Raw genomic sequence first — 24278 nt, 5'->3', positions numbered from 1 at the left:
ATTACATTAGTATTTCATCGTATAAGACATAAGTAAAGCTGAACATAAAGTAGATGAAGTAATAAAATGCATTTTTCGGAGTAAATCCGACCGTTTTATTAAGATTTTCTGGGAGAATTCCAAGAAGGTACTCATCACCAAAATTGGAAAGTTGTTTTTATAAGCTTCTACTTGGGCAAATAAATTGGATTTTTTGGGATGTGAGAAAAGACTAATAATCACTACTAAAAAGTGGTATATGATGTAAATTACGGATTCATTCCAAAATATTCGAACAAAACTGGTTGCAGCTTAATCAATTCCAGTCGAGATGAGGTAATGAGCTATTCCACATCGTTTTTCCTTAAATATCCGGCAACATCAAAAGCCTAGGAGATCCTTTGTTGCGGCTATGATGTCACCATTATGTTCAATCAGCTTTTTCTCCGCTCGAATTCTTGGCAATTCTAATTCATCCATCTTAAAGATTGTTAGGTTTTGCATACTGAAGATTCTAAACAAAAAGGAAAATGAAAAAATATCAAGCCGCGACTATGACAGTCTTTGCCATTTCTGCAACGCATAATTTTTTTTAAATCAGTCTTTGATTTAACAGCTAGAATGCATACAACTATCCGATAACGAACAACCAGACTGAGGTTCACCACACTGTGCTGCATATTTTAGGACACTACAAATTTATCCCTTCCTGTACACAACATCAGTAAAATATAGGAAAAACGAGCCCATGCATTAGTTGCAAATGATCAGCTGTTATCAACTCATTAATGACTGCAGCTAGCGCCAGCACCTTTGCACAAATGTATAATTGATTTATCAGTATCATAACTTACGATAAGCAGCACGTCCTCTTTCTTTACATTGACAACTTTCCCGCTTTCTCTCAGTGGTCCGCTAGGTCCACTGATTAAGCTGTCAAGTTTCTCATTGGACACCTCTCGACCGATGTCGCTGTCTTCATTGAAATCAGTGACCTGTAGAATCATGATTCTTATAATTATTTTTATAATTTAATGATTTTCTACCAATAACTAATGCATGAGTAAACCTTTTCAAGATCAGCCGCAGCCCAATCCTTACTCTTTGATGTATCTTTGGGCATTCGATCCGTTTGACCTTCGACCCCATTTTGCTCATCCTTTTCTCTCTCTCTCATCCTACAACCACTTTATTAATCAGTCAGTAATCAATGACAACCCTCCCTTCCCCCTCCCCTTCCAGAAAATAATCCCTAAACCATCCTCGTAACCAAAACGGGAAACCCTTCATGTAACACAGAGCCACCAACAAATGAATTTGCTGTTGAGAACCACTTTTTAATAAAGTGGCACGAATATGTCCATTGTCAACATGAAGCAGCATTTACTGGGCGTAGATGGCGTGACGTGACGTGGGAACTAAAGTGATGTTCAGATTGTGAAGTGTATACTTGTGCTATGAACGTAACACGTGTGAATACATCCACATCGACAGCTTTGCACAAACAAGGAGCCTTTGATATGGATAGTAATGCCATTTACAGGTATTATATACCAGCCATTATCAGATCTGTAACACCGCCATTATTAATGCAATTGTTAGCGATATTAACATATCAGACATAACAGTAAAACATTGTGGTGGCTGTAGAATATTCCAATCAGTCTGATATAGTTTTAATCAGTTATTTGCATATGAGGATTCATTAGCAACTATTATTGGTGTGGGATAGACAGTTCACACTGCATAATTTCATCCTTTCTATATGGTGGTAATTAGAAATATAGAAGAAAGTTATGCAGTAAGTCCGTTGGCTAAATGATTTCACAGTTGATTTATTACAGATCGCTACTGGTGATAGGTCTTCTTGTAGCGATTATCGGGGTTTGGATTGTCATGAAAATTCTAAGGTAACTATCGTTGATTTATTACGGATTATTGTTGGTGATAGGTCTTGTAGTGATTATTGAGGTTTCGTTTGTCATGAAAATTCTAAGGCGACATTATTGCAGCTTATAAATAAAGCATATTTCTAGATGAGAAAATACTAAAACGAACTGAAAAATACTAAAGAAACTACAAATTAGAAGTGTTGATGATGTATATTTATATCCTTTATCATTGCAGATTTAGGAAAAACGAAATCCGTACTCGACGGTATGATATTTTGTCAGCAAAACAACTTGTTCCGGAGCATAATGGTTCTGAAGACAGCGATGATGATTTATTTGTTCCAGTACGAAGTGATTCCATTAGACATCTTATACCAGCGAACATACTCCAGTAAGGTATTTTTGAGTAGTACGTATTTTTATTTTTATACATATTTATACGTATTTTTATACATATTTTATCACAAATTGTGATCGTCCTCTGATGAATTATTGGTCTTTTCCCATTTTCTTTACTTTAGTCATTCATTTGTCTAGTAATGAATTTATGTTCATGTTTCTGTTAAATTTCTTTTATTAATTCCTTTTCTTTATTTACTTTTCTTCTGTTCAGTGCGGTATTAAGCGACAAATATGTAGTTGCAGCTTTGTTTTTCGATATTGGTTTTTTATCACCAGCGCTTCAGTTGTTTTGCATCAAAGTTTTTGTTTATAGTTTTTATTGATATAAATGAATTAACTCGTCCTTTTTCTAAATTTCATTTTAGCACTACTGATTTGTTGACGATATCCACAATAAGCTGTTTGCGAACTTGTTTCGGTAATTTGTGAATATTTAATTCTCTACATTAATAATTTCAGTTTTCTCTTCTTGTTTTAAAGTATTTGTTTGTCATGTAATGAATGTTCATTGCATATCACTATTTTATGTCTATTTCACTTAATTGATCAGCAGTTTGAGTCAGCAAATTATTTTTATATACCAAAGTAACCAAAGTAATTCATTTCTTCTCAGGAATGAACTGTGTTAATTGACTTAGAAGCAAGGAACTCTCATTAGTTTCATCGTATCCATTTATACAGATCCTGAAAACATATCACAACCCTGCTGATTGGGATTTTGACATATTATGCTCTATGACAATAAATTGTAATAATAATTTTTTTTTTAATTTTAATAAAAGTTTACTTCAAAGCTAGTTTGAAAAACTACTTCACTGAACGCGTAAATTAAGATTTGTTAGAATAAGATAATTATTCCACTACTTTTATGCTTCCTCCTCGATAAGTTAGGAGGAAATCCTATAAGCCATTATATTCTTGTAGTTCAGGTCCAACCGTTAGAACTTCGGATGATCAAATTAACAAAAAAAAATAATACTTTGCTGCACTACCATTTCTTAACAGAAATAATAAGTGGGTGCAGCCTCATATGTACGCAAAATTGGTAGTGTATCTAGCGATAGATGCAATCATCATGTGGACTGCTTTTCACTACCAATCGTTATAATTAGCCCTGTCGGACGATCTTTTCTTGTCAGAAGAGCACAGTTGAAATTTTCAATTTGTGAGAAGAAAATTCGCTGTTCGGGGTGTTTTTATTGATTTTTTTAAATCTTATAGTAATGTAAAAAGAAAGTGCATTGTTTGTTTTATTTCGAATTCAATTATAAAAAAATTGTGTTTTTATTGATTGGCTCTTTCCTTACAATAAGCTACAGTTGAGATATTCTTACAGTGACAATGACAGGTATGGCTTGATAAATGAAACACTTCTTGAATATGTAATTAATAATGTAACAAATTGCTACTATTTTTAGCAAAATCCTTAGGCAACAAAAATCTCGCAAAGTATAGCCATTGGATTATGCTATCCCTAATGGTTAACTGACCCTCAGCTCGGGTAGGTCTTGGCTTCTTGGTCATTGATTCAAGCATTTGAGTAGCACATACTACGGGCTTTCCCATTAAGTTACATCGTGCGATTAGCATTTTTTGCGCTGCGAATACTTTCTCAGTGGGAATTTCGATACCCAAATCACCGCGTGCTATCATCAGCCCATCTGCCTCTCTGATTATTTCATCTGCGCTGAAAGCCATAACGACATTTTCTCCTTCATTTATCAACAAAACAATAAGCCACATCTTACTGCATTTCAGAATAAACTTGCAACGATAGCTTGCTAGTCCGAAGCAACTTATTTTCACTTTTGCAAATTCGATTATCATCTACTACTTATCATTAACTTGCAATAATTAGTTCTCACTTTTCAATGCCTTCTTGATTTTCAATTTTCGCTATAATTTTAATAAATCTTCCTTTCTCGCCAAGAATACGTCGTATTGTACGTACACCTTCAGCGTTTCGAATAAATGATGCAAATATCATATCAACACCCTATGAAAACAAAAATACATTAAAGCTATCTCCTCCAATTTACAGCTGACAACTTTAGAAAAACTGGTACCTGTTGAAACTCATAAATAAACAAGAGAAACCCATAGCTCAACGAACTAGGAGTGCTGCGAGGCTAAAACAAATTTCAATGGAAAGGAACAACTCAAATTCTCCATCCGAAATTCCCTATTGAACTTCCGTGTCGGAAGTATTTTTATATTGCAAACTATTTTTTATAAAATATTGCATGTATATTAGAAAATGAGTGAGAGTAGAAAATAAGAGATAGGATATTCCATGAACCTTCGCAAAACAGTATATCTTAAACTCTTTCTAATGCTTATGCTGTAAACCATTTACACATTATTCCCTACTCTTATTTTCTACTCTCAATCATTTCTTTTTATATATTTTAGAGTATCGCAATATTAAAAATCCGCGACAAAGCAATTCCCAACACCAAAATCTGGAACATCAGGACTGTTGCTAATCGTACTTTTGTGTTTAACATCCGGCCTTTCGTAATCTCTCTAATATTAATCTAATGCCCTAAGTGTAGCTGTAAACTTTAAAAGTTTGCCTTCAAAGTTAACAACTCTAAACAAAAAACTGAAACAACACTTGCTAAGTGAATTCTTTCGAGATTTGTCAGTATTTCTACATTCCAGCAGAGCAGATTCGACATTATAAAGTAAAGAAACAACTACCTTTTGTCTCTTTTCGAATCTTTTAAAATATGAATATGAAACTCTCTCATTCAGTATGTGAAAGTCACGAAACATAAGCATATGAAGTTTTACAAAATGCACCTAACTTTGGTCAGATGCATAAATGATTTTGTACTTTCTAGAAACCCACTACGTACCCTTCCCTCATATTAATAACATTGTTAATCTCAATGCTAATCCCAACATAAATCTAGAACTCTGTGCTTAAATTGAGACTAAACCATGTGAAAAAAGCAGTCATGAAGGTTGAAGTAATTGGCAATTTTACTCAGTTGAGCACTTCATTTCATCGCCAATGAATCTTTTTTGAAATGCTTCGTCGATCGATCTTCATCGCTATGAAGTGAATCTCGTGTGCATTTTTTCAATATATCTTCATTCTTTAGTATCTAGTTACAATGAAGACATGCTATTAAATTCTTTATTAAAACTCTACTCAATCCAAACTGAAGAACTCCTTATTCCATTTTAATATAAAGAAGGGATGCAAAGACTCTCTAATTAATCCTAAATAGCGGAAACAGAAAAAACAGTCTAAGCCCCACATTAGAATAACATTCAGAATTATTAAAAAACACTTACTGAAAAACTTCTAATAGAATGAGAAATAGAGTGGAAGATATGAAATGTGTGCAAGAGCTGCTTAATACATAATGTATATTCAAACAAACATTTAAAGCTCAGAAAACAAAATCATTGTGTTAACAGTAGTCCGACTCAACCTACATTTAAAATTGCTGAGCACACATGCCAATATTTCTAAAATGAAACAACATGCTTAGAAAAGTGAAACAAAATTCATATGAAATTAGAATTGCCAGGAACATTTTATTACTGCTGACTGAAAATCCTCTAAAAAAAATATAGATCGAAGCAGAGCATTTTCCAATTGCTGAATCCTTGTCAAAGAGTCAAGGAATTCCTTACATGAAATGATTTTTTGTAATTAAAGTTTTACACGGTAATAACTGTAATCATATTTTATTAAAGTTCAGTGACAGTATAAATCTCGGTTCCAGTAACTAAAGTAAAAGGAAAACAACTAATGAGCTCAAGCCTAAACTGGTATGAAATTTCGGAAAAACAAAGAATATTATTAGGCATAAAGATTGCTATTAATAAGTTTATCAAGTTTTATTAAAATTTAGCTAAATACTAAGCAAACATAGCATTGACTGTGAGCAGAAATACTTCTTCACACTTAGAAAAAATCGTGGTAAATAATCCTATTTAAGAATGCTGCGTAAAACAGATTCATTAATCTGGTAAGTCACAATCTGCTTACAAAATTTTACCTAAAAAGAAATTTTATTTTTAGAAATAGTATATCTGAAGAGATTCGGATAGAGATTGCTGTTGATAGGAGATAATATTGATCGACATTGGAAATGAACTGGACTTCTAAGCGAATAAGCAGGCTAAGCTGGAAATGAACTGCGACTATCAGACCATTTTTTAAGGTACCTTGATGATACGTAATGTGTTCGTGTGTCCAGCGCCTAGAAAAATGCTTTTCTATTCAAATAGTATAACCTCACAAAATTAATTCATTTATTTGAAATTTTGAATTTCATCTCATTAGAGCTGCTTTTAAGTTGTAAACATAACTGCTTCAAACTCGGTATTCGAACATAAATGACTTTAAAATTTTTAGATGAAGAGAGCTCACAAGACACGAGACATGAAAACATCTGAGCTTATAAAAATAAGAACAAAGGAACCTTGTCTCCATCCAGTGATGACAACCACCAGGTCGTTCTTTTTGATAAAACCACGGTCCTTACCAACCGAAATACCATAATTAATTCGGGCATCGACATCGCTCGACCAGTCACTTTCTCGATTTGCTAAACAATTCAGTCATCTTTCGGCTCATCCAATTTACGTTTTAGTGTATGTCTTGCTGTAGAAATAGAAATAGTTTGGGAAAAGAAGCAAACAATTTTACCTCCGTAATGAAGCGGAAATATACCACGCCAAAGATGAAGCTGTCGAGCGACATGCTCATCCCGGCATATTGCAAAGACAGGCATCATCGGCCGATAACGAGATACCAAATCAGCAGACCTGATAAAAGTAAACAGTTATATTTTGCAGAATTTTATTGGAAATTCAGAACTAAATATTAGTAATTATTCAAGCTTAACTTACAATGTTCTCATATAACCTTTAATATTTCAACACAGCATGTATGGGACGTGAATAATATCAAAGTTTTTGGTCAGATTTATGATTTGAAGTAAGATTTAAAGTCAAGAAATAAAAAAGTTCTTAAGGTTGTTGGACTCATCGTCTGAACATGTATTTAGACTTCCAGTTAGAGCGAACCGTCCGGTAGTAGTAACTAGAATCATTGCACTGGCATGACAAGACGCCGCAGCTGATGTTGCTGCAATGGCAACAGTATGTGCGATATCCGTCGGTTTTGGGGTTGCGTGGAGAAGTTCCTCGAAAAATCGCGTATGATACACCGCTGCTTCCGCTTCTTTGCAGATCTGCAAATGAATTGTCTAGAAGTAATGCATTTGACATTATTCTTGAACTTATGATCATGTTATTTAAACTAACAAATTATCAGATGTAACAAAGCAGATGCATAACAAAGTATGCACATATATTTATTGTCACCCAAAATAAAAAAAAATCCTATCACAATCATAATCCTAAGTGGGTATGATGGAGTATTTATTTACTGTTTATAACTAGAATAACTAACCTCGTGCATGATTTTGAGAGCTTCTAATGGGTATTCACCTTTAGCAGTTTCACCACTAAGCATTACACAGTCAGCTCCGTCCAGAACTGCGTTTGCAACGTCACTGCCTGAAATGATTTCAAACAACTGAAATTATTCCTTCGCAAATATATCACTACTTTTAAGACTATGCTTATAGTAATGCACCTATTACTGCATAAAAATGATCAGTGCTACTAAAAATCTGTCCTATATATTTTTTCAACTCATAAAGCAATGTAAGACCAGTAACCTTCAGCACGAGTTGGTCTCGGCTTTTTTATCATCGATTCAAGCATTTGGGTAGCACAGATGACCGGTTTTCCCGCTTTGTTACATTTAGCAATCAACATTTTTTGGGCCAAAAATACTTTTTCAGGTGGAATTTCAATACCCAAATCTCCGCGGGCAACCATAACACCATCTGCTTCTTCAATAATTTCATCGGCTCTAGAAAAATTGTCATTCTGTCTCCTAAATTTTGCTGACAACCTTTAAGGACTCATACACATGAAATTGTATTATTTCCACATTACGGCACTAATAATACAATTTCCAAATTCCCACTCCATAATCTTGTTGGATAAGAAATCACTTACTTATCAACGCCTTCTTGATTTTCAATCTTTGCTATGATTTTTATGTATTTTCCTTTTTCACCAAGCACCTTCCTTATCGTGCTAACACCTTTACCATTGCGTATAAATGAAGCAAAAACAATATCTACTTTCTGAAACATTAATAATGAATTGCTTCATTCACTCAGTCCTGGTTAATAACGTGAAACAAATAAGCTAACAAATTTCTTGTGGACTTACATAATTATGGCACATGCTTTATTTTCAGCGCCATTACTGTGTAAAAAAGTAAACTTCTTTGCTGCTATCGTTTGATTTTTGGCCTGATAATTTACAAAGAATACCTGCTCCACACCAAACTGCAAATCCTTGATGTCTTTTTCAGACACAGCTGGTAAATCGACAGGTGTACCGGGCAAATTGACACCCTTTCTGCTTCCTAACATACCCCCATTTTCAACGGTGCACAATATACCTTCATCTTCTAAAAGACTCATAAATCTTCAAAGGAATATGCAATAGAATTCACATTTCAAGATAGGTATAAACTCAGTTAATAAAACTAAGTGTGCAATAACCTCATATAATGAGTGATTAAGGAAGAATCGAACACAAAAGCTTCTAAAATAACAACGCAACATAAAAATTCAGGTTAAAAAAAATACGAATTTGCAGTTGAACTTGTATTTTTCTCATTATAGCATAGTATAGGAATGTCATCTAAGTCAACAAAAATTATGAAGGATTTTTTTAACAGTGATTTCCATGAAAATGTGTATGGTAAATTCATTTACAAAAACTCAAAATTCCCATCAGCGCTAAATATGTTCATGCTCAATAAATTATAAGCATTTCAATTTCTTTGTGTGATTAGAAAATGACAATTTACCGATGGAATTGACGATTAATGAAATAAGACCGTCATCAATAAAGACTCGTGAGCCAACACTCAGAACTTTAGTGATGTTCTTATAATCAACGAAAATGTTCTGAGCAGTTCCTGCATTTTCCATGGATGGATCAGTAGTTAATCGGATCCGATTTCCTTTCACCAGTTCTACTTCTGCAGTAGCACCCTAAATAATAAGGACTTCGAGAGTTTTCATTTCTTTAATTTTGATGCATGGCTATTAACTGCTATTCTTATACTTAGTAAAAAAAAAAAGGACGGACTCCCTTCAGCAGACCGGTACGTATTTCTGGACCTTTCGTATCGAGGGCAATTGCAACCAACCGTGGCTCGCTGAAACTGTGTGCTGCTGAGCGAACATTTGCTATTGTTTCCGCGTGGTACTGAAATTAAAAATTAAAAAAAAATGGACAGAACTGATTTTTGACTCAATATTTTTATTAAAATTCGAATTCCCATCTACAATATTTAAAATTGCACATGCAGAGGTTAAGAATTAGACTTTGGCCATACTCCTTACTTCATATGATCCATGGCTGAAATTCATGCGGGCAATATTCATTCCGTTGATAATCATTTCCTGCAATTTCTCCACGCTTCGGCATGCTGGTCCTACAATCATTTAAAAGTTAACTTCTTATATCACATTTCTTTATATCACAATTTGATTGCCAAATGATGATCTATACTCACCAATAGTACAAATTATTCCAGTTTTTCGAACCACACATGGCTGTTCACGAATATTTAATTTGCATAAATGTTCCAAGTTTGTACTTTCAGGCAATGGTGCCAATTTTTGTTCTTGCCTGTAAAGTACGTTAAAGTTTATTATAAGTAACGATAAGATTGATCACTGATCATATAAAATCTTCTTTACAATTAACATCAAAAGCATCTTTTTAAAAACAGGCGTGACAAACTCATGAATTTAGTGATATGCTAATATAACCCAATTAATCGATTACTCGAAATCAGTTTGGATCAAATAAAAAATTAGTTTTGAGTTCATTCAATGGTTTAGTTAACAAATTTGTTAACTTAGTCATCAAAAACCTGCGTTGATGAAATATGTATATTTACAGAGAAAATATTTTTTTTAAAGAACAATGATTTAACAAATGAAAAAAAATCAAAAAGTTGGAAAATTAGAAAACTTTTAGTAACATCTGGCAGTGCAAGTCCATCACACAGTTCTCGGGAAATTCTATTTATTAAATCTTATAAATAAGATGGTACTAATCCAGACATATACTAACCTTTGTTAATTTTAAATTTAACCATTTTTCCAGCATTAGATGGACATGAAAAGCAAAAAACGGAAACATCACCTATGCTAGCTCCTTTCATCCAAATCTGAGACAAAGTAAACAACTCAACAGTGCATGATGCTATCATCATTTGCAAAATGAGATAGACTTTATTTGAGTTAAAAACGGATTGTTCCTAACAGAAGTTAAAAGATGAAATAGTCCGAAATAGCACTACAAAATCATATCTAGCACCAGTTGAAGAATTTTGTAGAATTCTACAGTTCTGTCAGTTGTTGAAATGACCACTTCACCTACGATTTTTATTATAACTTAACGCAACAAAATGTTGTCAACAAGAACATTAAGAGGAGACCAACAGGATGGTTACGGTCTGTAAATAAGCAGTAGGAAAAAAAACTAACGAAATTAAGCGATCATAACCACTGCGATATTTTAACATGAGTTCTTTATCGTCATTGTTATGTTGCGGTGGTCTCATATCTTAACTTTCTTACAGGGGAAGCTACAAATAGAATGAATCAGAGTAGGAACACTTTGAAATATCTACCATCACAAATATCTACAGCACCTTTGAAGACAAATCAACACACTCCCTTCTTCCTCCTCCACTTGACACGTCACACAGCACACACTGAAAGCCATAAGAAGAAGAGCTGCTCTGAAGAGCCAGCAACTCTAGCGAGACCCTTTTTTATGTCCAAATCATTGCAATTATTCAAACAGTTCCAACCCTCCCACCTACCACACTCTGTGGAGAAGAGTGTCACGCATACACGCATTAGTCATAGTACGAATGAATTTGATATCATCCATCCATCTCATCTGAATTTATTTGAACTGAGTTCTCTTTCGATCTTTGCTCTCTAATCCTTAGACTAATTCCATCGGTTCCTTATTGGTTAGTTATTTTTTGAATGCCTGACCGACATACCTCTGATAACTAGATCTTATTAAAATTTTAATTTACCCTTCAAGCTGCAGCTAATTAAAGTTACATCAAATGGAGATACCTTTATTCTTACTATAGCAAATTTTTGTGTCACTTTAATAGCTCCTATCAATCTCAGTGGTCCTACCAGTGTTATCCCTTAGCATTTTACAGAACTCTGATAAGATGAGATGAGAAATTAAACCGAAATTTTGTGTTTGTCAAACAGAAAAGTAAATATCAATTGTTACTTTTATTGCTGCTATTGCTGATCTTCAACTTTGCAATATTTCTTTTTTTTAAAATCAAAACTTATAAAGTTTTTGTATCTTATTGCTTTGGAAGATATGAGTCATAGCTGTATAGCTGTTTTTGAAGAAAGAGGATGTGAATGAAATGCTTGCAGGACCTTTTAACATCAGTATCTTATTGCTTTGGAAGATAAAATATTCCTTCTCTCATCTTTTCTGTTTTCCTCTTCCTTGCCCTTAATGCCATTAACAACAAAACGATGATTTATAAATGTACTGTGGTTGCTAATCTTAAACTTCTCAGTCTGTACTATTAGTCAACTTCACTTCTTGCATTAATAAACTTCTAATGTTTGAGGAATAAAAAGAAATTCCACAGTTCCTCAATATTTTTCGAGAGTACATTCTTTAAAGAAACTAGTAATTTAGATGTTTTGAAAAAAAGAAACCTTTTGCATCCTCTAATACAAACATGAAAGACAAGTGAAGTAAATAACTATAATACAATTACTGCTAGTCCAATTGAATTTCTTCCAGTTATAATCTCAAAAAGAAATTGAAATCAAATAAGACTATTGTTAACACAGGACAGTGAGAGCAAAAGCATTAGTGTAATCATAACGAACCGGAAATATTCTCCGCTTTGTTCTTCTTCGATGGTCATTCGACGCCACAATTGGTCATCAGTGACACTTAACCCTTTTGGCTGCTTGAAATTGATGCTGTGTACTTCGTCGTCTTCTTCCTTCATTCTCTTACAATGTTGTTCCTGGGAAATTTTATTAGTAATCAATTTTCTTTTTTTATTTTCGAAGGAATATTCTCGAGTCGATGTTTCTGACCCTTATCAACATATCGATCTCACTCACTTTTTTTGTAACTAATCTCTTAATTTAATAAAATTAAATTTTATAATAATAATACTATTGATTACTAGGAAAATGCCTTTCACATAATTTTCAGGCAATCAAGAAATTATAATCAGTTTATCATTTTTAAGATAACCTAGAGAAACAATTCCCCAATAAAGCTAGCAAAAATGATAAAATCGGTCTTATCTCAATGGTAACTTGTGTACCATATTGCAAAGAAAAGAGTTCAAATTAAAATGAATCAGCTGATACTATATTGGAAGATTTTTTTTTTTTTTTACACTTTCATATTCCTATAAATTGGAGAGAGAAATCAAAAGACAAAACTCGTCGTAAAACTTTCAAATAACTAATAATAATTCCTAAATAAATGAATAAATATTCCTAACACAACAAAATACGTTTAACTGTAAGGATGACAAGAAGCAAAACGATTCTTGCTTTCAAACAAAGCTTTAAATGTGAATTAGTTTTTCTTCTTTTCATAAAAAAAAAAAAGACAGGAAAGAAGAGAAATATTTTTTTACGTTTTCGTTTAAACAAAAGATGACGTGGGAACAATAAACCTATGAATTTCAGGATTTCATTATTTCAATCCTTAGCACTTCATACACTATCTCCTACCTAATCCACATACCCACTTCAGAAAGTTTGAAATTGAAATGTGCCTCACATAAGTAAATGTTGTGCCGAAATTCGTTATTTTCAAAGTGCACTGTTCAGTTTTCAATCTAATTTTTCATTGAAACAATGGAAATGTATAAATGAAGGGAAAGAGGAAGAGAGAAAGAAGAGCGAACAGGTGTACTTCCTTACCCATCAATACATTTACTGAGAGCACCTGAGGATGATGATGCACTTGCTTCCTGTTTTGCCCGTAACCCGTTGAGATACACTCTCCGCCCAGTTTCCCTCTCCGTTCCAACGAAAGTTCACACTTGCATTCCTTCTCAATATTCTCGCAACATATCTACACTCATCTCTTCCTCCAAAGGTCATCGTCATTTGTTGTCACTGTTCCTCTACATTCATCTATCATTGCGGGAAGAGCATAACTGTCTCCCAAATTTTCACATATTCTGCACATAACAAATCAATAAACAGATTGCTTATCTGAACTGGAGTGCAAGGTAAGATAACATTGCTAAGTAATGAGATGAGACGATGTGTGCTAGCACAATTAAAGTACGTACATCAGCATAGTTCAGACAATAACTGTGTCACTAGGACACAAAGACCTTTGATTCAGCGCAGTCGCAGAAGTAAGCAGCACTATTGCTGTAAACAATGATGGGAAAGAGCGCCTGAATGAGTGTATAAGGAGCGCTCCTATCCTTTTCATATACACATTGTGTGTTTGTGTGTGTGTGTGTGTGTGTATCTCTCTTTGTCTGTCCATATACCAAATAAAGTAAATAATTTGCGGTGGAAAAAAAAAATATTTCAGCGAAAGAGGTCGGAGATAGATCTCTTTCGGAACTGTTTGTGAAGTCGAACAGTTCCATAAGCATCACTTGACTATTTCTGCCATAAAATCAACTTAACTTTACTTTCTAAAATGCTCATTCGATTTGTCGCCTAAAAAGAGGCAGGCAATTACTCAAAATTTTGATATGAACGAGGAATGTCAATCACTTCACAATAACTTAACGATTTTCTTATTGAACCAAATATGAAAACCAATATTTTCTATGTCAGAATTTCCTTTTAGACTACTTACACTGAGAGAATCTCTCTTTAACTACTTTAAGCGAAAGGAAAACTTTGCAAAGTTCATACTTAAATAATTTGAATTTCAATAAAAACCTCAATATGTGGATGATTTGACAAAAATTGTGAGTTCTAATTCGAAAACTGACGTAATTTTCGGTAGCTGGAAAATAAGAAGAAACAATCTAAAATTTCACTAAGTTTGCGTGAAAAAATGAGATGGAAGTGCTTGGAAAGAAGTAATAATAAGCAGAAAGGAAGGGGAATAAGTCTAGAGATGTAGCAGCATTTCTCGTTACTTCCTTTTTTCAACATAATAAAATTTCTATATTTCAATAACTTTGAACATTTGCAAAATTTTTTATTATTTATATTCGAGGAGCAAAGGAAGTTGAAAATTTACGCATCATTTTAAAAGTTTAATATAAAAAATGCAGTAAAACGCAGTGAATGTTTACTGCTTAACTATTACTGGGGGGTCAAGTTAAAATATCATATGATGAGTCAATGAAGCCTGGATAAATACACAGATGACAACTGCTCCACTAGTAATATAATCCATCTGCATGACAAAACAAATTCGCTTATTCAACGGTTCTTTTTTTCACTAACAATTTCCTGTCCAAAAATAACGGTTACTTGAGCATAAGCAGTGGACTAGGCTCAAGTAATCGGCTAAAATTGGAGGATTAATCAGTTTCCAGGAGGGAACTACAGAAATTTATTTCTGTCGAAAAGTTTTAATGCTATATGAAGGATTGTAATTCAGTAAATGATGAGAATATGAACATATTATTCGGGAAATTGCAAAAGAAAGAAAGATATTAGAGGAAGATTTCAGTTAAAATTATTGATTTCCAAATAATTCATTCATTACATATTTAAGCTATTAAAATCAGAAGTAAAATTTTAATTAGATGATAGAGAGAGTACTTAATATTTCAAAATTAAGAAATCCAAACACTAACATTATATCGATCACAACTACTATTATTGAATTTCTGCTTCAGACGATGATTACAATATGTTAGATAGCTATTGCCTATGAAGCATACCAGTAACGAAGTTTTATCCTAGTTGACAAATAAGCAAAAATAGATTTGGGGTACATATATGCAGGAAAATGGATTTCTGAGAGTTAAGAGAGCTGCATATATTCACAGAGCATTAATAAAGTGTTGTCAACTTACTAATAGATGAATTGAATTGATGACCCAACTGAAATGTTTGATGAACGAACTAAGCTTCATAAATCAAAAATTTAGCGAAAATATTGGACAAAAACAGAGTCCAATAATAGATTAATTAATGAAAAGAACAAAATTTACTTGTCTATTTTTAGCAGTGAAATGGTCAATGTTGTCAAGAGTATTGCTTGAATTGTAGAAATACAGATCAAAAAAATATAACACTTTTTTACTGATATAAAAATGGGATAATTTACTATCCCAGCTCTCGAATTCTCTCCTAAAGCTTCGTAAGCGAATGAGCCATGCATGTCTTTTTTTGTTTTGTTTGTTTTTTTTTTTTTTATATAGTAATTAAATTCAACTAAGTATGCTCTACTTACTTACTTATAAATGTTAAATGTTTCTTTGGTTTCAAACATTTATTTGGCTTATATTTAACGCTGTTTTTGATTGCTAAATGCTCATATAAACAAAAAAATGAAGGCCAAGAAACTAACGAAAGTGTTAGATGGTTCATCGAGTTGAAGAGCACAAGTAGCCTAAAGGACGGTCTTCTCTAAACGTTGCGTCATTTTATCAAAAAGCTAAAAACAAAAGAAAGCAATGAAATAAATTAATTAAAATATAAAAAATATAATGCCAGCAATTTTTAATGTTTTAATGTTTAGAAAGGAAAAAACTGAGACAAATTAGTAACTTTCGACTGGTGACGGAGTGTTACACAGATTGAAAGAAATGAATTAAACTGTAATATTTTCATTGGATATGAGCACTAGAAGAGGGAAAAAAAAAGCAGTCTTTAAATTGATCGCATGCAACTTCAATTGGGTAACTTGAGTGAGGTAAGCTATTTTGATTATAATTGAATTTAAATTCCATGCATTTTAGACCTTGAATGAAGCCTTCTCAAGCAGTTCTCATTTTCTTGGCTAATAGATTGGTTACTGGTTAGTACTTTCTAATGATTTTTAAGAAAATTTACTGATTGACAGTCCCAACTTTATAACTTTGCTAATTCTACTTCTAAACAATACGATGAAAAGGGATAATAAAAAAATTCAATTTTAGAAAATTTAATACTTTAAAACTTTTAAGATCCACAACAGTTGAAACAAATTGCAAACAAATGTGGTAGTTGTAAAGAAATTGAACTAAGTAGCGTGAACTTTGGATGAAAATCGAATAACTGTACAGGAAATATAAATATGAAAAGAGACTTGAAGCTGGTGTTGTACATCATGATGGAAAATTATTAATCGATGAATGATGGGAGATGAAAAATAATTTTCCAAAAGTTATTTTTTCAAGGAATATAGTGGCTCGAAAGGATGAGAGATCAGAAAGATATCATACCGATTCCGAAGAAGGTATCATTTTTCATCTCATCTGTTCTTCCTTAGAAATATCAATGTTTAAGTTAGCTCAGTTTTAACCTAGTGAATATTGCATACAATGCGAATTAGGACAATCACAAAAGTAATTCTATTGTTAAAATTAAGTTAAAAATGTTTTAGGCTACTTTTTAGATATAATCATATTTTTTTTTTTCGATTTTCGTCAAAAAACTAAAACATTCAACTGGATTTTTGTTTAATGTGAAAGATTTGGCAAAAAAGATGTGACATTGCTTTTGTAAAATTTACGAGAAAGCTAGGACAAAGCATAAAGGCATTTAGTTCCTTGTTTCTTACTCATTTTTGGATTCATTTGACATAACAAAAAATAGTTTTAAAGCGTTTTCCAAAATAAACCATATCACTGAGTCATGTATTGATATAATTGTTTTAACAAGGAGCTGAACTGATTGATTAAAAATCTCGGACGATTAAATTCCTCTTTTAGATCATGACCTTGTCATAGTAACTACATATTCATATATGTACTCTGGAGATTTCCGATAGTTACCTATTATAGGAGAATGATGATTAGAGATAATTTAACTTCTTCCACCGTTCAAATTAAAGTGAACAAACGACGTACATCAGACATTGTTGTCTTTTTGTTTGTTTAGTTCAAAAAGTCCAATTTTAATCAAAGCTCCGCAATCTTGAAAATGATTTATTGTGCTAAAACAACTGCAATATTTAATTCCTGCTGAATATATGGAATTGATGGAAATAAATGTCACACAAGAAAGAAATTCAATTCAACAAATATACGTTTTTTTATGATTCAGTGCCATCTAATTCTATCTTACTAAAGAATCAAAACATGAAAAACTTTTTAAGAAATTTCATATGATGTGTCAAATGTATGACTGATAAAAACTTATCACTAGAAGAAGGTATGAACAATATTGCCAACTGAAACAAAAATTTAGTAATTTATTGAATTTTATAAACTTGCTAATATGACTTAAAGTTATAGTAGTACGCAATTTTTTTCTTGAGATTGCTTTCAATTTTATGGCAACCATATGTAAACTTAGTACTTCATCATTTAAGTAAATATACTAACCATCGATTTCCCTTAGAAAAAGTCAAACAGCACAATATGTCTTATTAGTAAATTAAAAATTGTATGATTCGATATTTCTCAGTCCCTAGGCTTATTTATTCGTACGTATCACATGTAAGTATTGTTTGTATATTTTTCAGCTAATCATAGGCTTTTTTCTTTTTTGAAATTCATCATTGTTTATTTGCCATCAAGGAAGAAAAAAGCGACTCATTTCAATAGCAATAACAAAAATATTTGCTTGACTACATCTCAACAATTATCATAAAGGATAAAGCACTAAGCTGAAGCCAAAGTGTACAGGATTCACTCATTGCTATCGATTTACCACAAGCCAAGATGAGGCTAACTTTGTTTATGCAAGCATCCAATTTCGCCTCAATGAAATCAGTTCATTCAATTCCACTTTATGCTTCAACATCAAAGCTTTATTGATTGAAGTGACTTCGCATAGATGGAAATTGCTTGACAGTAAGAAAGCAAAAGGTGGCAGGCAAAAAGGAAAGCGAAAACAGGCAGTCGTGTAGTACTATGTGCGCCTGTAGTCAATAGGCGCATTCGACGCATAGTGAGCACAGTGCAATCAATATGAACGTAGTGGTGTGATGACGGGGTGGTGATGCATGCTGGTTGATTGGGTGGTTGACTTGTATCCCGGATTGATCTTGACGACATGGAAGTATCTCGGTGTATTTTGAAATGTGGAAGCAGTAAGCACATGTCACTTGCTAGGCTTCTTTTTACTCTTAATAAGCAGTCCAGAAGTATTGTCTGAGACTCATGCTGAATTAAATTTACTGCAAAGCTTCATACTGAATTAAATTTTCTGAAAAGTGCTGCTAGCTTCTGATGAGCGTTTCTGTCTCCCAGTGATCAGAATAACACTGAACAAATAAATACTTCAACGCCATCGGTTAATGAAAATTGAAATTCGAATTTCAGTATTGTAGAGTTCCTGTGCACTGTTTATATAAAATGTTTCTTACTAATAGTAAAGAAATCCTAAACAATCGAGGAAATGCCAGATTGTAGGTTTTTGAGAACATCAAGATCGACTTATTAAATTAACCGTTGTAATTTTTATTCGTGTAAATTAGGAGCTCTATCGAATGGATGTGATGGACAAGAGATCACTTTTTTATGAATTCTATATAGTTTTGTTCAGGACAAAATAATTCAGTTGGAATGTTGGTTGTATGACTTAATGAGAATTAACTGACTTTCATTCATTTTTGTTTCAAAACAGAACTGAGTTCCAAAAAATTGCCAAAAGGAAATAATTCGTTGCCTTTCATCAAACAAGTCTACTAATCCAAATTCGAAGCAGATGGAATTGCTGGAGCATATCTAACCTAACTCAAAGATCTACAAATTCACAGATGATCGTATCTCATCATCATAAAGTGAAACGAGGAACTGCTCCACGTAAGGATAAGACATCATCGGAAGTGCACAGCGTTGCTGATAGTTAACAAAGAGTTCATTTCAGTTAATTATAGGAACCACCAGTTATAACCATTGCTTCAAGAATTCCAATACCAAATTAAATTTTTACACTTCCATTTTATATTTTCCATAATTCACGCAAATTTACATTATGTCAAAGTGCACCACAGTAGATTATTGCTAACATTATAAAATGAAAAATTGACATAACAGAACTTTTATTGCGTTTCCATATGACATTTCAGAAACGTTTCGAAACCTTTTCTTATCTCTTACATTTTGTTATTAAGTGGTGAAAAGTTTTCCGTTTGTTTTGCAGCTTTATGCAATTTAGTGAATTAAATACAATTGATAAGCTAGAAGAAAGGAGTTAAGGCCGAGATTGTAATTCGCAGTGAGCCAGAAGAAAGGAGTTAAGGCCGAGATTGTAATTCGCAGTGAGCCACAAGAAAGGAGTTAAGGCCGAGATTGTAATTCGCAGTGAGCCAGAAGAAAGGAGTTAAGGCCGAGATTGTAATTCGCAGTGAGCCAGAAGAAAGGAGTTAAGGCCGAGATTGTAATTCGCAGTGAGCCAGAAGAAAGGAGTTAAGGCCGAGATTATAATTCGTAGTTAAAGATAGTTACTTAGTCATTTACTGTATTGAAATTTGCTAAGTTGTGGAACGCTGGGATAGTTATAATAAGATAAATTTGACAAATTTTTCGATAAAAATAAATTATTCGCCTCATCATTTGATCATTGTTGCATGAATAACTAATGCATTGAATTAGACAGAAAAAGGGAATTTTTCCTTCTAAAATTAATATTTTACGATTTGTTTTCTTATTTTCAAAAGTTTGTAAAGTTTGACACGAATTTGAAATTTGGTAAACATGGCTAATTATTAAATTATTTATTATCTTAGAAAGTTCTACACTTAAACAAGTCGTAGTGCTTATATTTCTAAAGTTCTGCAAATTAATAAATAAACTGCTAAAACTTGAAAAGCAATAAAAAATAGTTCTCCCTTTTGTTCAATTCTAATTCATCTTTTTTACTATATATGCTAAACTATGTGAATGACAACTGCGCATTGTACTGCTACAAAATTGCATTCTACCGCACATTTCTAACCTATATTATATAGTGTCGTTCTTAAAATTGCTTGATAGTTCTAGTTAAAATAATTTAGTTTTTTATTTTTTTTAAAAAACAGAATTTCTTAATCAGTTAGTACATAAATGCTAACATAAATGTTCCATGGCAGAAACTTATTGGTTGAAGAATATTTAGCTGATTAATCATTTTTGTTTTCGGGCAGAAGATTCAAAAAAAGTTATGTTGCTGTCATTTTTCAACTTATATTTTTGTGCTTTTCAAAATAAAAATCTTCCGAACTATTGCTCTCATGACCTTTGACTCAACATAACATTTTAGTCTAGATAAAGTTTACTTTGTTTTGGTACCATTCACTTCAAGAAAATTAATACGGGAAGACCTTCCAACTCTTTTTACATAAATATTTACATACACTGTTTCATAGATAATTCAAATAATATGCAATTTATGAGCCCATGAAAATAAAAATAAACAGAAACTAATGGATTTCTAAACTAATGGATGAGTCATTCTAGAATTCTTGCGAAAGCTCATTCAAAATAAAATTTGGAATAAAATTATTTAAATGCTAATTTTCCTTCAGTTCTTCCTATTCAAAAAACACTGAGTATTGATTCTTGAAAATGTTAATACTTTCAACAATAAATCAGTAGTTTATTCTTTTAAACCAAAATTTTTCACTTTAATTCTTTAACATGTTTTGTTTTTCTTCTTCCTAATATTTTCCCCGATTTATTGCTCTTCCAATTTTATTTAAATATTAATTGCCATAAATATAGCACCTTTAAAATGCTATCATTCATCATTAACTGTGCACTTTCAAGAATTTTCGATGAGCACAAAGCAGTGAATGCGTTTATAAGGCGCTGCTCAATGTCGTCAGGTGGTACGGGGACTAACCTATCAAAGAACTTCGCTGTGAAACATTGAAATGTCGTATAAATTTGGTATTTTGAACGGAGGGATGACAAGGACGCCACGGGACAGTCATAAGAGGCGTGTAGTGGGAGAGCAAATAAAGTGATTGTAGGCCAGAAGTCCTTACTTGGCTTCTAACCCTATGGTTGCACGGGTTACGCTGGCTTGTTAACTTTTTGTAACAATTTGTTCTATTGTGACTAACAGCTTGGCGCAACTCTTCTGCGTCATCACAATCTGTCACGTGTGCGTCATTACGCTTATCACATGATTTCGGGCACTTATTTGTTGAATGCAAGCCGTGATACTCGTTACTATCGTGATTCACAAAATTCTCTGTTTTAAACAAATTTTCGGACATAACGGCAGCAACGCATTCTTGATAGGACTCGGTTAGAGGTTTCCGTGAAGTGACACGTTGAACATGGAAGAGTGAGTTTTGTGGCTGAATGTGCTGTAGAGCAGTGTCATCGGTAACGTTGACACATTCGAGCGATGTCCCACGTGTGCGTCGCTTCCTTACTGAATTGATGCGATTGAGGCGTAGCTTTCGTGCTGAATTCCACATCGCTTCTACGTGCCAGTACCAATGCCAATAGATATACAACTGAAAATAAATTTAGAAAAGTCACCAAAGTCATCCAAAACCAAAGAATTTCATAAAATTTCTAACTGAAGAAGAGTTGAACTTTGACATTTATCTATTTTATTTGCTTTATTTGTAATGAATTAATTACTTCTACGTGCGTTATCTTTTCATTTTCCAAATTTAATAATGTCAAGTTGTAAAGAACTGCTTGCAATAATGGGAAGTAATACCAGGAAGAAGTTCAGTGATGCGCCAGTAGCATAAATAGACACCGATAAAAGTGAAGCACTGTTTTGATCACCGGTAAATGTCGGCAAGACCCTCGGTAGAGCAGCCAAACTTAAAATCAGCAACCCGACCCCATAGGCACTTTGCTAAAAAGTAATGAGAATCCTTTGTATTGTGCATTTGTGACATTTTTCAACTAAGCGTTGTTAGAGCATAAAGGAAAAAGGAAAATGATATGAACTGTTGTGCTGAAGAAACTGTGTCCCAAAAGGGAAATATAATAGGAAGAGTTTAAGGCCATTGAACTTGTCATCTCTATACTATTCTTATTTTTTTTAACTTAATCGATATTTTAACATCCCAATCCAATTCAAAGTGTTTATTGTTTAGATGTCACATACAAAACCTTTTTATTCAAAAAAGACAAGTTCTGTTATATACAGGCCCAGACCGAAGATCGTATGCAAATAATTTGGTATGATCACTTCTTCGGTATACCAGCATAATATTACCTGGATAAGAAGAGGCCATAATGAGTAAGGCCTTGGTCTTGATACGAATGCAAATGGCAGGCATATGGCAAAGGCAAGAATGTGACAAACACACCACATGAACCTTCCATATCCACCATCCAGATGCTGTGCTACGCAACTGTCAATACCCCATAATGAGTGAAACAAGCCGATGTCAAAAATGATGATGTCTACACCGACCAGTAAAACGGGTTCTGTTCCGTTGATGAAATCACAGAACAGTATCTGAAATTGATTTAAATTAAACTTTGAAAGTTTGCACTCTATCAGTAGAGATATTGTCTCGCACCAAAGTTCAGTGAAACTATTAGTTCCATTGTGTTAGAGGCTAGAGCAAAAAGAAATTTATTTCTTCACATTAATTCACTTTTCGTCTTCAATTTTCAGTTTGAATATAAAAAATTCCGTATTTACTTGCTTCTTATCTTTCTTATAAGTACACGTATTTTTGATGGCTTTGCGCACTATCGTGGATACCTGATTGTAACGGAAAAGTGAAAAGAAATGTTGTGCCATAGCCCAAATGCAAATGGTAAGTTGTAGTAGACCGAGATAAAGTGAAATTTGTGAATTAAGATAGCGATGTCCCAAAATTTTGGAACTTTCATCGTGGATCACCAGTAACTTCATTAGCAGCTATCAGCTTGCATCTTGCATTCTTTCCTGTAATTTCAGGTCAGGTTGAGGTCACCTTTCACTTCATCACATGTGGCATGTATAGCTGAATGGTTAAAAGCAATCAAAACAATTCATATCTTTATATTCTGATCAAGCTCTTGGTTTATTTAAACATTTCTTAACCCTTTACCACTTCCGACAATAATTCGATTAGACTAATTTATGCTCGCTGATGACTTTTCTGGTTTTTATTAACAATGGTGCTAAGCAACAGGTAATAATAGGATATAGCATTAGTGGCGCATTATAACAAAGTAGCGCCAAGGTGCAGGAAATTACAAGGATAGGAAAAATGCGAACACAACTTGGAAACAAATGTAAATAAATGAGTTAAGTGCCAAACTCTTCATTACGAATAAGATAGCCCACAATTTTGGGGGCATATTTTATTGGCACATAAAAGGTTGATTTTTTAACAATTTTGATGCATTTCTATTTTACTTTGTGTCTTTTCAACCTTCACCACCGTATCTAGTTCGACCTTTGAACTATGGCAATACTTCATGAAAAGTTGAAATCTAAAAAATATTGATATATTGGAAAAAACTAAAACTTGTCGTTAGAACTAATTGGCAGAGTTGTGTTGAAAGCAAAATTATCAAGCTGCTTTAGTAAAAAGATAACAGGAATTCATTTCTGCTGAAATGTGCCATTCAAAAACAAAGAAAAAAAATGTCGAAAAGTGTCAGAAGATACGAATTTTCAAATGGATTAAAAAATTTCTCTTCTCTTAGTTATCAACACAAGTCAAAGTCAAAGGAAAGTCTTTTTAAATTATAAAACAATGCAATATGTTCATTCACTAATAAACATTTTGTTCAAATTAATTCATTCAAAGATTTTGAAACTAAAAAAATGAATGAATTAGAAATTATCAAAAAGACAT

The 24278-nt window shown here is 33.0% G+C and overlaps 5 protein-coding genes across 5 annotated transcripts; 1 reads left to right on the top strand and 4 right to left on the bottom strand.

Annotated features, from left to right (window-relative positions):
- Window positions 1-360: 360 nt before the first annotated feature.
- Window positions 361-1156, bottom strand: Bm10224 (RE55111p, putative; the record flags this gene model as incomplete). The annotated part of the gene is made up of 3 exons (XM_001898597.2): window positions 361-459; window positions 834-974; window positions 1049-1156. 3 exons carry the CDS (start codon window positions 1154-1156, stop codon window positions 361-363), a joined length of 348 nt encoding a protein of 115 aa, XP_001898632.1.
- A 280-nt stretch (window positions 1157-1436) lies between these two features.
- On the top strand, window positions 1437-2266 carry Bm10223 (Uncharacterized protein; the record flags this gene model as incomplete). The annotated part of the gene is made up of 3 exons (XM_001898596.2): window positions 1437-1522; window positions 1824-1889; window positions 2107-2266. The coding sequence occupies 3 exons, from the start codon at window positions 1437-1439 to the stop codon at window positions 2264-2266; spliced, it is 312 nt and encodes a 103-aa protein (XP_001898631.1).
- A 1393-nt stretch (window positions 2267-3659) lies between these two features.
- Bma-pyk-2.3 (pyruvate kinase, putative) lies at window positions 3660-4260 on the bottom strand (the record flags this gene model as incomplete). The annotated part of the gene is made up of 2 exons (XM_001898595.1): window positions 3660-3960; window positions 4139-4260. 2 exons carry the CDS (start codon window positions 4258-4260, stop codon window positions 3660-3662), a joined length of 423 nt encoding a protein of 140 aa, XP_001898630.1.
- Window positions 4261-6452: 2192 nt separating this feature from the next.
- Bma-pyk-1 (Pyruvate kinase, M2 isozyme, putative) lies at window positions 6453-12423 on the bottom strand (the record flags this gene model as incomplete). Its single annotated transcript, XM_043081044.1, has 13 exons — window positions 6453-6496; window positions 6719-6844; window positions 6946-7064; window positions 7326-7492; window positions 7714-7820; window positions 7985-8181; window positions 8331-8461; window positions 8654-8793; window positions 9199-9385; window positions 9483-9602; window positions 9740-9831; window positions 9913-10028; window positions 12299-12423. 13 exons carry the CDS (start codon window positions 12421-12423, stop codon window positions 6453-6455), a joined length of 1671 nt encoding a protein of 556 aa, XP_042936978.1.
- An 8918-nt stretch (window positions 12424-21341) lies between these two features.
- On the bottom strand, window positions 21342-23344 carry Bm8377 (Uncharacterized protein; the record flags this gene model as incomplete). The annotated part of the gene is made up of 4 exons (XM_043081043.1): window positions 21342-21971; window positions 22184-22327; window positions 22694-22939; window positions 23192-23344. The coding sequence occupies 4 exons, from the start codon at window positions 23342-23344 to the stop codon at window positions 21342-21344; spliced, it is 1173 nt and encodes a 390-aa protein (XP_042936977.1).
- Between the last annotated feature and the right edge of the window lie 934 nt (window positions 23345-24278).

Source organism: Brugia malayi (genome assembly GCF_000002995.4).
Source record: "Brugia malayi strain FR3 genome assembly, contig: Bm_v4_Chr3_scaffold_001, whole genome shotgun sequence".
Taxonomy (NCBI): Eukaryota; Metazoa; Nematoda; class Chromadorea; order Rhabditida; family Onchocercidae; genus Brugia; species Brugia malayi.
Note: the sequence above shows the minus strand (reverse complement) of the source record. Positions and strands in the feature narration are given on the sequence as shown.